The sequence below is a fragment of the Epinephelus lanceolatus genome, chromosome 12 (genome assembly GCF_041903045.1).
Source record: "Epinephelus lanceolatus isolate andai-2023 chromosome 12, ASM4190304v1, whole genome shotgun sequence".
Classification (NCBI taxonomy): domain Eukaryota; kingdom Metazoa; phylum Chordata; class Actinopteri; order Perciformes; family Serranidae; genus Epinephelus; species Epinephelus lanceolatus.
Window position 1 is genome coordinate 40836275 of NC_135745.1, and position 17283 is coordinate 40853557.

Here is a 17283-nt window from a genome sequence, read left to right on the forward strand (position 1 = left end):
TTGTTGTTGGAACAACTGATAACAACAAAGCCAAGCAAAGCCTTCTCATCGTCTATTAAAACTGTGTAAATGTTACTGCAAAGTTTTGTAGATTAAAACAATTATTTTAACAGATTTTATTACTATTATTACTATTATAATCCTGGCAAAACCTCACAATCCTTGACATACTGTAGGTGTGGTGTCATCATGTTACGTATTACACAAAGTTATTTACTTAACACAAAAAATGCATAGGTTAATTTTAAGCAAATAAAGGTAGATTAGGTTTGGGAAAGTAAAGTTACGTAGGTATGGTTTAGGAAAGTACATTTACGTATGTATGGTTTAGGAAAGAAAATTTATGTCGTTTTGGAAAGTAAATTTATGTAGGCATGGTTTTGTAGAGTAAGTTTATGTAGGAATGGTTTAGGAATATAAATGTACGTATGTATGGTTTAGGAAAGTAAATTTACAATTAGGACTGTAAATTTACGTATGTATGGTTTAAGACAGTAAATTTACATAGTTTTGGAAAGTAAATTTACGTAGGTATGGTTTAGGACAGTAAAGTTACGTAGTTATGGTTTAGGACAGTAAAGTTATGTAGTTTTGGAAAGTAAATTTACATAGGTATGGTTTAGGACAGTAAATTTACGTATGTATGGTTTAGGAAAGTATATTTATGTATGTATGGTTTAGGAAAGTAAATTTACGTAGTTATGGTTTAGGACAGTAAAGTTACGTAATTTTGGAAAGTAAATTAACGTAGTTATGGTTTAGGACAGTAAAGTTACGTAGTTTTGGAGAGTAAATTTACGTATGCATGGTTTAGGAAAGTACATTTACGTAGGTATGGTTTAGGACTGTACATTTATGTATGTATGGTTTAGGAAAGTAAATTTACATAGTTATGGTTTAGGACAGTAAAGTTACGTAGTTTTGGAGAGTAAATTTACGTATGTATGGTTTAGGAAAGTAAATGTATGTAGGTATGGTTTAGGAAAGTAAATTTACGCATGTATGATTTAGGAAAGTACATTTACGTAGGTTTGGTTAAGGAAAGTAAAGTTACATAGTTTTGGAAAGTAAATTTACAGATGTATGGTTTAGGACAGTAAATTTACGTATGTATCCTTTAGGAAGGTAAATTTACATAGGTATGGTTTCGGAAAGTAAATTTACGTAGTTATGGTTTAGGACAGTGAAGTTACGTAGTTTTGGAAAGTAAAGTTACATAGGTTATGGTTTAGGAAAGTAACGTGTAGGTTAGCTTTCTCCTGGGAGAAAGTCCTACATTTGTTTGACCATCCACATTCTGCGTTCTCACAAACTTTCGCTCTTCATACTACGTCCCTCTGTTCAGCCGTCAACGCATCAGTCACATGATCAAAGCCTTCCCAGTTACATAGGTTATGTACAAATAACTGGGTTATATAAGAATTCTAGTGCATTACTTTTCATAAGTATACGAAAGAACAGTGCATGAGAACAGCCTTCAAACATACAAATCAGAAAGAAAGTTGTTTGAACAGTTCAAACATTGGTTGATTCAGTGCACCAGATTCAGTCTTAAAAACACAATCAAGTTTACTTCACCACAGAATGGAAATAAAACAGTAATGACCACGTGTTACACTGGGGTTTCTGAAATAGGGACTTCATTTTCTAAAATTATGACTTCTGCAAGTATGTCTTAGTGCTGCTAGTCCCTGTTTAACTTTCAGTTGAACTTTGTGACTCTGAGATGTTTGATAAACTCTGAGCTTCCCTTCTTAATGAAACTGACACTCAATATCCTCGTCTGTCCTCTCTGTAGTAAACATGTATGTTCACCACATCCTTAACCAAACACTGTTAATAAGAGCAGATTAGCACCGCTGGAGTCCAGGATGTTTAATTTCACAGCGAGCGCTGTCTTCCTAACCCCAGGAGTGCAGTATGAGCCGTCCTAATCCTCCCTCCGCCGCCGTGTCCATCCAGCTGCACGCGCCCGACCACGACACAGCTTGCATGTCATCGCAGCAGAATTAAGACAGAACGTGTAAGGCACTGATCTCAGAGCATTTTCAGGTCGACTAATACCAGCACGCGATGCTAAAATAATCCCCAGTTTCCAGTGGGTTAATACTTATAATAATGGCACAAGCTGAGACTTATCCCAGCGCGAGTGGAGGCTAATTAATGGACTCATCAAAAAAACACTTCTACATGTCGTGTGTGATTTATGGAAAAATGTACTTTAATTATCATAACATGAATGCAGGGATACATCAGTGTCGACAAACTAAACTCTGGTAAATGAAAATGTTATCCAAATATATTTAAATAATAATGTGTCTTTTGCAGCTCAGTCACCAGAAGGAACTGTTGGCATTAGACATTTCTGCAACCACATACATACATTACATTTGCATGTTTCATATCTAACATATCAACATGTTAAAGAGCATGAGAACATGAGCGCCCTGATGATGCTGTGTTTCCACGGGAGATAGTGCCATGGAAAGCGTTTGTTTTTGACCAATCCTTAGCTGTGTGTTCTGTCAGGACAGTGCCACGAAAAGACATTGCTTTGTTTCTTTGTTTCCTTTCTGATTGTGGTACCAAAACCAGGTATTTTAAGCAAAAACATGATCCTTCACTAAGCGGTTTTTGAGACTTAACCAAGCCTTAACAGCATTGTTGAAACATAGTTTCAACTTATCCACTACGTAATAACGTATAAATGTAACATATTCGTGGTTTGCAGAAACATACAAAGCTAACTTTATTCTGCTGACTGGATTGGTCTTTTGACAGGATAAGTTGACAAAAATCTTTAAAGAAGCAATTCTTTCCTATTCAGCTGTTTAATAATCATAGCTTGTCCTTCACCTTCTCAAAATGATCCAGCACTTTAGATTTCCTGCCCGACATGTTATTAGGTTCGTTCAAGATGAGCCAGCCCTGCGCAGATTCGATCACCGGCAATCAGCGCACAATGCATGCCGGTTAGTTTTGTGTCCGACTTCATCCCGACTTGCTCTGACGTATTACAAAAGTGGACGGCAATAAAGCCGCGAGAGCGAGGCGGCCGCAGTTTTTAGAGCCAGGCGCTGCAGTTGCTCTCCACCGACTGCACCGCCTGGCTCTCACCTGATCTAACAGCTGATTGGTTCAGATGTCGACTCAACAATATGACGTTTTAGATAAACTACTCATTTGTGTTGAATTTTAGAGATTAAGATTGTATTTGTCTGACCTGAAGGTTTATTCTGTGAACAGAAAACATGTTGCGTGACTGATGGTGAAAACAAACTAATATATGGGTCTGATCACTTTTTTAATGAACTGACATCATTCGAGACAGGATGTAAGTGTGTCTGTGACTTCCTGTACGGACTGAAGGCTGCTGGAAACTGTCGGGAAACTGTCCGACTTCACTGCAGCTTTTTGTCACCGCCCCCCGCTGCGGCCGCCTGCTCTCGTCTACTTTTCAGGCGAGGCGCAGTTCATCTCGAACGAGCCTAATAACTAGCCTGTGGAACTTCCTGTCTGACTGCTGAGTGTGGCCACTTCCTGTGTCTGTCCTTTTGCATTAAATTCCCACACATGGTCCAGTCATATAAATTTGGATTTATTTTGATGGCGCAGCTCCTAATAGAGTTTCACATTTGCAACCAATGAAGTCTTGACCTTTTTGGTCGACTAACATTTGGTTGCCTATTTTGGGGCAGCCCTAGTTTACACTCTCATATCATTCACAATGTCCTCTGCTCCTATGTCACATAGGCGTCACCCTAAATTAGTCCAACAACATTTTGCCACAATACAATCATGTCATTGCTGTCAAGTTTTTAAAAACTGTTCTGCTCTCTGCTGCTGTCAGTTGTCCATGTAGGTTGAACAGATGCGATCCTCCTCCGCCCCATCCACCTCCAGTCTTCGGCTCATCGTTGCCAAGTCCTGCTCCTCATCCTTCAGCCCTTCCTCTGCTCACCTCCTCCACCAGTGTCTAGACCCCATCAGGGCAATATTCCTAAATCAGCCACAGCATCACTAACTCCTAAATATTCACGTCTCGCGGTGTCTAATCGCCAAACAACTCTTCACATTCAACACGTTGTGCATTTTGTAATAAATTATTGGTCACTCTAAAATAAGTGTCTCCAGATTGAGCTGGGCAAAGTCGTGTTGATCGGTGTTGGGTTGCGATTAAGGAAACTCAAACATATCACTATTAGTTACTATAAGTTATTTTTTCCTCACTGGGAAAAAACAGTCGCGCACAAAACAGTATTATTACAGTATAACTGTTGAGTTAAGCCAGATATGTTGTCGTTTCAGTCACTTCAACAAACAAACTGGAGATCAATCAATCAGACAGAAGCAAACGGAAAAAAGCTTTTATGGACTGAAACAGGCTGAATCACTGTCGTGTGGAATCTATCGGATATCAGAGGTTTTATTGATCTGAAAACATCAGAAAACGTGCAGTCATCCACTGCGAAGCAGAGTGTCAGACTCCCCAATCAAACTAACAGCAGCCTCGACCTCTGACCTCTCCTCTGAGAAGCTCGCTGGGTCGGTGGCTGCGAGCAGAGCGGCACAGCTGAACCACACAAGGGGAAGCTGGGAAATCCCCCCTGAGCTACACAACAAGAGACACACAGTGCAGCGTACAGTCAGCTCCATCACATCTACAGTCATCTACACGGCCACGCAGAGGGTCAGCTGAGACTTAGGAGTGAAGCATGATGGGATTCAGTGTGACAGCAGTAGAAAGACAAGGCTCTGTTCATCCAGCCCTCAGATCAGGCAGCGTGAGTCGCACTGAGCACGCTCAGTGTCCTTTTCTCGGTGTTTAAGCTGCAGTATGGGAGGTTTCCGGAGCATTTTGGGAGTTTCCTGCATGCGTGAACATGCATGACTCTGAGCTGCATCAACGTGCATGCTGAAAATCAGGCATGACTCAAAACTTCTGTGTGAACAGCCTTGTGTCCTTTGTTTGTAGCAGAGGGCTGCTGCTGTTGTACTGTATGTCAGCATGGCTGTGATGCGGTCATAGGCCCGAGGCCGCAGGCTGAGTGCTGAAGATAATCGCAGCTGTGCTGATATTCAGTAAAACACTGACATGATATTGCTTTCATACAACAGTTCTACCAGCGCGATTTATCAACAGTAAAAAGCAGCTACTGTTGCCAAGCAACACATAAACATTCCTGCACATTAGCATGCTACTTTGTGTAGGTTTACACATTACCACAGACCAGCTGCTTTGTATCACGTAGGCTACAAGTGTGTGTCTCCATTTATTTTGCAACCAGTGAAATCACTCTGGTGACAGTTGCTTTGGTGGCCTAAGTGTGATGCAGACGAGTGAACAGCTTAATCAGCACGTTTCGTCATATTCTGGTGTCATAAGAGCACAGCTGAAGATCTACAGCCAAGTATTCAGGCTTCTTTCTGTCCCCTTGTCATTTGCTGACCATTTATTATTCAAGTTGAATGGTAATTGTGTTAATGTTCCATTTTACAGTGAAAAATTTGTTACAATGACCCTTAATGTTGGCTAATTAACGAGTAACATATTTAACCGAGCAACTATTTGCCTCCAAAAACACTGAGATCACCTGCTGCTGGTTTATCAGATGTTCCCAGCAACAGCCAGAAGAAGATTGTTGATGCAGCCTTTGTGAGTGACACCCCAAAGCTATGGAACACACTACCTCTAGATATCAAGGAAGCTAGCTCGCTAAATATTTTTCAAAGAAAGCTAAAGGTGTCTGCTCACTTTAGCCTTCAACTGGATCTGACTTCCTGATACAGACCTAAAGTAGTAGCAGTAGTAGTATTACTAATGGCTCTGGACACCTATAAAGTGGAGTGATACATGCAGTGTTAAAAGACCCAGTGCTGTTATACTGTATATTACTACTCATGGAATACCTCTTGTCCAATCACAATGCTCGGTTGGAACTAACTGTTGTATAATCTGATATTTAAAACTTAGAGTTAGGGACAGTTTGCCTCAATATTTACTGCAACTACTGCAACTTTTTCTGTGACGTTAATGTGAGAGTCATTTGATAATTGTTTTAACTTTAAGTTACCAATTATTTTGACATTTTACGATGCAATGTCAAAAAAAATGGCCATTCATAAAATCCTTCTTCCCATGTCTTGGCATTTTTAAAACTTTTAAAGAATTTATTTTAGACAATTTAATACCAATTAAGGCCTTATTTTTAGATTAATGAAGTCACTGTCTTGAAAAATGAAAAAAGCCATCCTTTAACATTGGAATGATACGTGGCCAGTCACCGTGGCATCAGGGGGACACATGGCGAGCCAAGAACGAAAGTAAAGGTGGCGAAAGTCCAAGTAGGGCTGGCAGGAGTGGTGGTGGATGGGTCCAACACACACTGACTTTCACCCGGGAGAGTGGTGTTTGTGTCTCATAACATTATAAAGCCAAACCATGTTCTTTTTTCCTAAATCCAACCACGTGCATGTGTTGTTGGAGGAAAAAAACATCAATTCATGGTGTTGTACGTGCATTTATTTTGAAAGAGAATGCATGTAACAAGCAGAACTTGACACAACGTCTCAGAACCTCAACAACCAACACACCCAGGTTCACGTCGTATCTGAAGATGGAGAGTTCATGACCAAACATCAATATGTGACGAGGTCGGAGTGAGAATGTGTCGGACATTTTAACCTGTAAAATTATTCTTGTTCAATACTAAGGCCTAGTCCACTTCTGAAACTGAAGTTTTTCAGGCTCCGGTTTCCAAAAAAATTCGTCCACATGAGTGGTGTGATAAAAAAATATGATATCCACATGAAACCGCAAAACCTGCTACCAAGTGATGTAATACACATGCCAAAGCAGTAGGTGGCGATGTAACTTCTAACGGAAAGGCCATTTTAACCAATCAGAAGTCAGAGTCAATACCGGAATAGGGAAGTGCGGAAAATAAAGCCAACCCGATCCACAAAAATAGCGCTACCTAATTCAACAGCAGAGGCGCCTCAACGACCAACTACACTACCACGAAATCAGCGACAGGCCTGCCAACGGAGATCCGACCCGGTCGGATCCAGAACCTCCGTTGGCAGGCCCGTCGCTGCTTTCATGGTAGTGTAGTTGGGGTAGCTAGCAACAGGAGCAGCCTCCTTCGCTGGTCGTGAGGTTGAGCAGCTGGATATGCCAAAGACAGCAGATAGCACACTGACAAATAAAGTTAGCACCAGCATGTTTGTTTGGTCTGCCATTTCACTACCTATTTACTGTCACTCTGATGTCAAACAATGGAGACAGGTAATAAAATACTGCGGTTATCCTATCCACACGCAACCGCTGGCACCGGAGTCTTCCAAAAACTTCACCCTGGACTCGCGGTTTCGGGGGCGGTTTCAGAAGTTCACGGGTCCGTGTGGACTAGGCCTAAGGTCACATGTACACACTGTGACCTGTTGCTTTGTGTTTCCTGTTGTGTTCTTCCTCAGTTATGTGGTGTTTTTTTGTTCCTTCGATTTTCTGTGTTTGTCGAGCATTAAGTGTCCTTTTTATTGTGTTCTGTTATATTTCATGTTTCTGTTCTGTCTAGATTAGTTACCAGTGCACCCTCAAACTGTAACCTGTATGTGTCCTCAGTGTTGTGATGCAAACTCTACTATAAATGATGCTCAGGGCGTCTGACATGTTGTCATCTCTGCTCCTCTCACAACATTCACAGCTCGGGCCAATGAGCGAGCTGACAGGGAAACACATTTCACAGCTAACTGCTGATGTGGACAGCTTAATGTGGACATGAAGATCTTTACTCTGAAATGAGATATGTGCTGCACGTGAGAACATTTGACAGAAAATAAAGGCTTAATTAAAAGTTAAAACACCTGAGAGCTTCACTGAGATTGTTTTCCTTTGCCACAGCGAAGATATTCAGAGACTTCTGACTTCCACATTCTGAATAATCCACTTCAGGTGAGAGTTTTCTATTGAAGCACACACACACACACACACACACACACACACACACACACACAGCGCCTTATCTGCTACACAGTGACAGTGTCTCCTTCTCTGCAGTTTGTCCTTGATCTACCCATCGCTGAACAAATCAAACAAACATTCAGTTAAACTGTGTGGACATTTTAAACAAACAGCTCTCCAACATGCAGAATGTGGACGACAACTTCTGATGACAGCCTGCAGCCGTCTGTTCACATTAAAACCAGCCAGAACAAATGAGTGAGAAATAAATAAGCTTTTCACTGATGAATAATTATGTTGTTCACTTGAAGTGCGCCCTGGTGGTTTTATTATTACCTCAACACACTTTTAGCCATGACAGCAAACATGACGGAGACGCTACTTAACATTTTTAACGGCACAATCTGTCAAGTGTGCAGCCGCGTGCTCCAATAAAAAAACATTTTGTTGACACAGTCATCACCTGCAGTGTGATATCCCATGTGGCTCACTAGTGCAGTACTATTTGAGAGAGAAAAGAATTTTGAGGAAGAAGGCTTTTCTCACAGCTCAAGTTTCCTCAGCACAAAGACGAAAAGCTTTTTGGATGTACAGAGTAGGGGTGGGCGATAAAATAATATCAGGATATTTCAGAGTATTTTTGCCATAACTACTGTCTTGATGATATGACAAATTAGTAATGGAATGGATGGATTTAAGAACATAGAAACGCAACAGTAACAACTAAAAAACGATCTCTCATTTCTTTAGTTTGTGAACAACAACAGTAACTCAGAGTGAGATTCAGACTGTGTCACAATATTAATAGTTGAACAAAATCAAATCAACCACTAATTACACATTTAAACAGCTCCCAAATACAAACAATGTCCCCTGGGATCTATATATATAAATCAACAGCTGATTTCCTTCTCTTTTTTATGCTCTGCCATTTCTCCTCTAATCATCACGCTGTAACCTGTGACAGGCTGTTATGATACCACAACTATCACACACTCATATATATGGAAGTTTCTGACAAGCCGCGAGCATCACGTAGGTTTACATCACCAAAGGTTTATGACAAAATCACTTGACGACTGTGACTCCTGTGCACTCATGGCGAGAAAGGAGAGGGAGAGACGCTGTGCTGCTGCCAGAGGAGCCGCTGAATGAGTTCCCTCTGAGCGGTAAGTCACTAAAAACTCTGAGAAGTCCGGGGCTGTTCATAAAACACCAAGGACGCCAAAGTTTATTCGATACTACTAAAGCTGCTCCTCTTTTTGGAACCACTTGGGGTTTGTTATAATTTCGCTTTCAGCCATGCAGTATGGTGTCAATATGTAGGGCTGTAGGCAACCAAAGAAAATCTTGGTCGACTAAAGTCGCACGTAATCTTCAACTAATCGATTAGTCGTGGGAAAAAAAAAAAATCTGCACATTATTTTTACTTGTGCGGTGGTGTGTCTGTGTCACTCTGCAGTTACACCTCCAAAACACTAGTCAGCAGTGGAGGACTGTGTTAAGTGCTGTAAAGTTTAGTTGATTCAAAACACACATTAAACACACATTAAACATAGCTTAATAGAGACAGTTTCAAACACAAGTACACAAATCAGCTTCACTATAACTCGCAGCATTCACAGACAAACACTTGTTTTTATCTGGACACATTTTCCCCACAAATACAACATGCTAACGTTATTAGCACAAGTCTATGGCATTTTACATTGTGTAAATTAGCCTACCGTCTAGCGATCTTTTCCTCTTCTCATATGAAACCAGGGACAACAGCAACATGTAACAAAGGTAACGGCACATAATTTGGCTCCATTACAACTCACAGCATTCACCGACAAAACAACTGTCTTATACTAAACACGTTTTCCAAACAAATACAACATGCTAACGTTATTAGCGCCAGCCTATGGCATTTTACATTGTATACATTAGCCTAGCGACGAGCAGGGGGATTTCCTCTGCTCATATGAAGCCAGGATAAATCCTGCAGTATAAATCCCTGAAGAATAAATCACTCACAGGACTTAAAATGCTATTTTAGTGGAGGCTTTACTGTCTTCACAATTTATTGTTTATCTGTGAAATACAAGTAAATACAAGCTTCGTTTCCACTGAGGGAAATGGTGTTGGTAACTGACAGGAGGTCTGTTGTGTGGTGTTTTGAAAACACCTCCATTTTCACAGGTAACTTAGCCTGTCCCCCCGCCGCAGGAAATAATGGATTTATCCTGGAAATCTGTTGATGTAGCACTTTTCTCCTTATGAAAGTAACACGGCGATTATTTGACTAATGAGAATTTGGTCGAACGAGAGCACAGCGACCAAATAATCGACTAGTCGACCAGGAGACTACAGCCCTATCAATATGTCAATAAGTTGAAATACTGCAAGAATCAACTGGTATAAAACTCAAACCAGTATTACTGTGAACCAGATGACATGGCACACCCCTAGTACAGGGTCGAGTAAAATGGATCTATGGTTCAAAAAGCTCTTGTTACACCTCCATGAATCAAACACAGGCATAGACAGCATTGTGCTGCAGGGTTTAAATGCACTTAGTCTCGCTCACCAGACCTTTCTCAAGAAAAGAAAGGTCTGGCTGGGCCGACTCTCACTTTAAGATTGGAGAAAAAAACGCCCCGGCTGCTTGTACTTCTTTCAACCAATCACTTTCGTTCTGGGCGGTGCCACAGCAACGGTGCGCTTGCAAAAATATTGCCGGGGGGAAACAGGTTTTGGTGTAACACGCCCACAAAAATATCACCTACAGGACGCGAACCATGGCAGAAAAATGGCTACATCCCCGCGAGATCAAACACTGCAAAAGTTAGTAAAGGACGTGTTGAAAACGGTTGAAAACTGCTACACAACCGGAGGTGGTAGGGCGGGACTTCAGCAGGTGGCTCGGCTGATCTATGCAGCGAACTTCCGCCCACTCAGACTAAATGCACTGCACAAGCTGTACTATGTGACATTTCAGACACTGACTGCTTTCAAAAGTAAAAAAAAAAAAAAAAACAAGTAAGGGAAAACTAGGAAACAAGGAAAGTGCATCAAGTTAAAGCTGAAAGTCAGCATTTAAACCTCAGTGTCACTGGTTAGATTCTAAAGCCCGTGTACCAGATCACAAAGCTCATGTGCTGCATCGTATACTAAATGTTGAAAAGGTTGGGGATGCACACAGGTTATATGAGAGCTGGTTTATGATTATGATATTCACCAGTAGGGGGTGCTGAACTTATTCCGAGCTGCAGTGCATTTCAGGACCTTTGTTCGTGTGTGTGTGTGTGTGTGTGTGTGTGTGTGTGTGTGTGTGGGACAGCTCCCAGTGCTGAAAGCTCAGCAGTCAGAGCAGACTGATGTCACACAGAAACAGCCTCATTTGTTATTAACCCTGAAAGCTTTCAAGAAACAAATTCAAGACCAGGAAGTCACTGACACGGAGCGACAAACAGCCTAGGTGAACTGACAAATTCACACCTGTTCACACACAACAACGCAAGCCAAGTGTAGTTTCAGGTGTCAGCTGCTGCTGCTGCCCAGGCCGTAGTGTCATGATCAGAAGCACAAATATGAAGCGAGGGAAATGTATATCAAACCCAAGCAGTGTTCCTTCACACAGCTGAGAGCTTCAGCTAACACCAACATCTCATCAGCACTCTGCAGACATGTGTCAACAAGTTTGGAGGAGTCGAGATGGAAGATGAGGAGGGGATCGGTAAGGGAGAAAACGATTGTGAGTGGAGGAAGATGAGAAAAACAAAAAGGAGAAGAGGGTGGAAGACACTGAGATAAAGAGCAGGACGGAAGGGAGAAGAAGAGGAAGAAGGGATGAAGATGGAGTGTGGACAACAGGAGGAGAAGAGGGGAGGATTAGCGGGAAGAAAAAGGGAGATGAGGAAGAAGAGGTCAAGAAAGTAGAGGAAGAGGAGGAGAGAAGAGAAAATTATGTAGGCAAGGAGAGGAGGCTAAGGGAGCAACAAAGGGGCGATAGAGGAGGGGGAAGATGGCAAAGAGGGGGATTAGGAGGAGAAGATGAGGGTGGAAGAAGAGATGATCAGTGATGAAGACGAGGAAGAGGGGAGAATATAAGGTAGACAAAGGGAGCAGGGAAGAGGAGAGATGAGGGAGAGGCAAGGGGAGATAAAAGAGTAGGAGAGGAGGCTAAGGGAGTAACAAAGGGGAGATAGGAAGGGAAAGATGGAAAAGGGGGGGTAAGTGGGGAGGTGGCAGAGAATAAAGGAAGTAGAGAAGGTCAGCAAAGGAGAGGAGGAAGAGGAGGGGGAGTATAGTGGAAGATGGAGATAGAGAAGAAGAGGAGGCAAGGAAAGGAGGCTAAGGGGGTAACGAAGGGGACATAGAGGAGGTGGTAGAGGATGAAGAAAGAAGAGGGGAAGGTCAATAGGAAGAGGAGAGGGGAGGGGAGGGTATTGTGGGAGATGGAGAAATGGGAAAGGGAGGAAAACATAGGAGGCAAGGAGGGGAGGCGAAGGGGGGAACAAGGGGAGAGGAAGAAAGGAGAGAAAATTGGGAGGCAAGGAGAGGAGGCGAAGGGGGGAACGAGAGGAGACAGAGGAGGGGAAAGATAGCAAACAGGATAATCAGGAGGAGGTGGTAGAAGATGAAGGAAGAGGAGAAAGTCAATAAAGGAAATGAGGAAGGGGGGGGGGGCATTGAGGAAGATTGGAAATGAGATAAAGAGAAGGAGAGGGGGATTAGGGAAGGATGCATGGAGGAAGAAAAGTAAAGAAAGAGAGCAATGAAGGAGACGAGGAGGAGGATGGGTGGAGGAGAGGAAGGGGAGAAGATGGAGGAGGACAGGTGAGCGCTTACCTGGTTGGTAGAGAGCTGTGCATTCTGGGAGATGAGCAGCTGGACCAGGATGTGGAGCCCCGAGGTGAACAGGCCGGCCAGGATGGCCCAGGTGAGCGGCAGCGGCAGCATGCTGTAGGTGGCGAACAGGGTGAAGAGCACGTACCCCACCCCGTCACCCAGCAGCCCGTAGCCCAGCCCGGCCGCTAGGATCTGCGTGGCCATGGCCACCCAGGTGACCACGCCGCTGTACTGCAGGTAGCTGTGCGACGTGGTGTCCTTCCGCACCACCACTAAGGCACAAATGACGACTTCGATGCCCGTGAAGAAGCCCAGGAGGGTCCCTTTGATCGGGTCCATCGGGGAGGAGGCCAGGGTGAGGTGCAGCACCAGCAGGGTGAGCTTGGTCACCACGTCCAGGATGTTCATCACCACCACAGATTTGCGCCTCTGGCCCAGAAAGTAACGCTGGTAGAGCCGCTCCAGGTCGCGGGACTTGAAGGCGTTCCGCAGCGTGGGGAAGATGACGCCCCGGTACGTGTAGCCCCAGTTCAGGAAGAAGTCGGAGTTGCTCGGCGCGCAGTCGATCTGCAGGAAGCCCAAGTCACTGCTGGCGCGCTCCGGGAACACCTTGGTCCCGCCGTTGTTGTGCCGGTCTCCCACCGACGTCCGCCCCGCCGACTGCTTCCGCGCGTCCTGGCTCGGGTCGAAGGGCTCGTCCGGCCCGATGCCCTTCACCCCTCCGCCTCCCCCGCCCTGCTCGTGGATGAACCGCTGCTCGGTGATGTGCCGCACCGCGTTCTGCCACAGCAGCCGTTTGGGTCGCGCGCTGCCGCTGCTGTTGCTGTTGTTGCTGCTGCTCGGGGTCTTGTTGATGGTGTACAGCTCCTCGCTCGCGCTGGAGCACCGGACCTCGGACAGCTCCATCACTGCTGCCGCTTGTTGCTGCTGATGTTGTTGTTGTTGTTTTCTCCTCCTTATCGGTTGTGTCGGTTAGAATGATCCCTCCCTTCCCGGTTGTGAGTTAGCTCAGCGATTTTGGGGAGACGATGTCCTCTCGTGCGCATTGAACCGGGGGTGCGTGCTTCTCTCTCGGGCTGCGGCGAGCACGGCACGGGGTAAAGCGCGGTTGGAGGTCATCGTCACGCGAAGAAAAGCAACATAAATCCGACTCGAGTAGAAAAGCATCTCCCGGATTAACCGCGTATCATCATCATCACCATCATCATCATCATGCACCGTGTCTCCGTGCTGAAGGCTAAAAATCACCGGGCTTTGTGTCCAAGCGGCAGCTCGAGCCACCGTGCGCCGACCGTCCGCACCATCAGGGTGCCGCGGCGCCACGGAAAGCCTGGATCCGTCAAAAACACTGCGCGAGGCTCGGGGTGCACGCGATGTCAGGCAGCTGCTTTCGGGAAAATGTGCTCTTTCAAATTTAACCCAAAAATGGCTCGCGCGTCTGGCACAGCTGGGTTCGCTCACTTTGCCATCCTTTCCCTATTTGCGCGTGCAGCTGCAGAGCCAAAAAAATAAAGCACAAATCACGTTAATTCCCGTTCATCAACGATGCCACAGAAAGACAAATCCGGTGAGGTCAGCAGCCCAAAGAAAGAAGAATCCGGTCACAGCCTCCGTGTCTCTAAACGCGGTCAGGAGCCAGAGGAAGATCAAAAATCATCAACTTGTTGTTGCTCGAGAGGCTCGCAGACAGGATCAGAGTCGAGTGCGCGAGCTCCGCAGCGCGGATCAACCCTCCTTGTGCCTCTCCATCGACATGAGGGGCTCGCGCTTGAATGCAACACCTGGCTGTGGAGGAGGAGGGGGGGAGCGGTGCCAAGACACAATCCTACTCTCTCTCTCTGAGGAGGTAAAGCAGCTCGTGTCCGTGGAAAGTGTCCAAAAGACAATGTCTTATGTGTCCCCGTGCTGCGCGCGAGGATGACAACGGAGGCTCATCCTCCTTCTCCTCCTCCAGTTCCTCTTCCTCCGGTGAGCTGTCTCTCCGCGCGAGTCCTCCCGGTTTTTCACCCTCTTCTTTTCCTTCTTCGTCTCCTTCTCCTCCTCCTCGCTGTTTCAAAGGGCGTGCAGCAGCAGCAGCAGCAGCAGCCGCGTGGAGTTGATGTGCAGAGAGCGCGAGGCTGGTCAGTGAGAGGCACGGCGGAGCGAGCGAGTCAGCTGGGCTCCGGTTTGACGTCACAGTCACCTCTGTATGTGTGTGTATGCGTGTGCTCCCTCCCTCTGCTCGTCTTAACCGTCTTTCTCATCCCACGCTCTTCTCCTCCTTCATCCCCTTTTCTTCATCCTTCATCCCTCATCCTCTCTGTTCCTTACTCTCCTCTGTTTCATCCCTCTGTCACCAGATATTTCTCCCTTTCGCCCCTTCACTAAATATTTCACCTTCTCCCTCTGGCTTTTCTTTTGCACAATTCAATCCAGTGAAACTTGACTTTAGCACTAAGCTAAACAGCTAATTAGAACAGGTGTGTATACACCTGCGGAGCTGTTGCGCTGGGGCCCCTGGGGTGGAGGGGCCCAATTGCAACCTGGAAATAGACCTGTATTCAAAGAAGAATTCTTATTAAATCAAAATTTGTGCGATTTTCTATATGTGCCCTCAAAAAGAAAAACACATCCTCACTGTGACCTTGTCACATGTCCACGTTTGGTCATGGACTTTCCACGTCCACATACGACGTCCAGGGTACCCTGGGTGTGTTGGTTGTTGACCTTTTCAGAATACACTTCTGTTTTCACAGGAAATGTACAGTTTGCATACAGTCTCTTTCAAAATAAAAACACTACATCAGTACTAATTGACATTTATTTCCTTCACCAACTATTAAGTTTAGAAAAAAAGAACAGGGTTTGGATTTACAATCTTATGGGATGTGAACATGGCTCTCCCGGGTGAAAATGGTTTGTTGGACCCACCCACGACCCGTCCTGCCCGCCCTACTTGGACTTTCACCACCTCAACTGCTGTTTTTGTCCCGCCACGTTTCCCCTTGATGCTGCCAAGCGCTGCTAAACTATAACGGCGACCAGCTGCCGACATTAAAGGACGCCTTTTTTTGTTGGTTTCTTACACAGCAGGTCACTGCCCAAGCACCAGATTTCAACGACTTTGGAGTGAGACCGGGTTGATCTCCATCATAGTTGTCTGTTTTTTGTAAAATAGAATTAATCTATAATAAAAGTATATGCTTATTGTACATAAACTATTAAAATAAAGTATAATCTGACTGTATAAAACTGTTTAGTTAAACTAATAATTTCCTATTTTCTTTTGTAGTTTTTGACATATACAGATAGGCTATGTTATGATAGTTGCTGGGTAATATTTATGTTGATGTTATCTGGTTAATCATGACACAAGATGATATGATTTATAGCAGCTAGTTCAGATGCAAAATCTTTCAAGACTGTCGAGCTGGGCTCATCTGGGGACAACGCAACCACCCAGTTTCGAAAATGAGATGGTCCATCTCAAGGGGTATATCCTTTAATAAATTCAATCCAATAAATTCAGTTCTGTCAGAACCAAACCTCCTTGGTCGGAACATATGGTGGAGACTCACGTGGCTTTGGTGAAGCCTTAATTCTCTTCAGTTTTACACTGTCTATGGTAGTTCTTATCACTACGGATGCAATTTTTTTATTTAATTGCTGATGTGTTACCGAATGCACCACGGCATCACATGTCTGGTGCTCACAACTCAACGTGTTCGCTAGTGTGCTGGCTGGTGAGTGACATCAGCCAGTGGTTTTGCATATTACCCAGAGGGCGTTTCGGGCCGTGTTGAAGGCTACTTAAAATAGCCATTTTATTGTATTTTTGTTGTAGTTTAGCCTATTTTATTGTTGTGGTTGGGGCTGGGCTAGTTTTGCGTGCAACTGTAACCAAGAGTGTCATATCGTTTAGTGACTTCCCTCAATAGCGAGAATTGGAGGGTCAACTTCAGGGCTGTTTACACGCGAAAACATTGGTATCTATAATGCGGTGCTGAGCTGTACCTGTATGATATAAGGTAGTTACGTCAGACTATCTGGTAGAATCTCTGATTGAGGTATCCATTTTAATTATCATTAAAAACATGACACAAATATGGTCGGATTACTGGGAGGTCGGACTAATGGATCTCAAATAATAATTTAATCATAAATAATTTCTATATTAATATCGGTACTCATTTAAGATACCTTCATCAGTTACCAGAGGCTACTGTCTAACATCATCAATCCAGCTATTCATTACGCTGTCATTGTAGAGAGTCAGTTCATAATGACAGCATAATGAATTGATGACTGACACATGTCACCACAGCAATGGCGCCACCGCAAGATGGCGGCATACACAAATCGCTCGCCGAATTCGTCTATAGGGTGGTCGGACTGACGCCACACATTCGGCTCATCTGCAGGTGGATGTAACATAAAAGCAGCAGTATAACACAGCCTGCTTGCATGATCTCTATTTACGCCCCTGGCCAGTGACCACATCTATA

General features: G+C 44.4%; 1 protein-coding gene across 2 annotated transcripts in view; it reads right to left on the bottom strand.

Annotated features, from left to right (window-relative positions):
• The window catches only part of adcy8 (adenylate cyclase 8 (brain)), a 151749-nt gene extending 136711 nt beyond the window's left edge, over nt 1-15038 (bottom strand). Inside the window, exon 1 of one of the 2 annotated variants that reach the window (XM_033650784.2) lies at nt 12800-15038. In XM_033650784.2, the coding sequence (XP_033506675.1) occupies nt 12800-13705 (906 nt within the window). In that variant the 5' untranslated portion in view covers nt 13706-15038. The remainder of the gene's footprint in view (nt 1-12799) is intronic. The other variant, XM_033650785.2, reaches the window with a different exon arrangement.
• Nucleotides 15039-17283: the final 2245 nt, after the last annotated feature.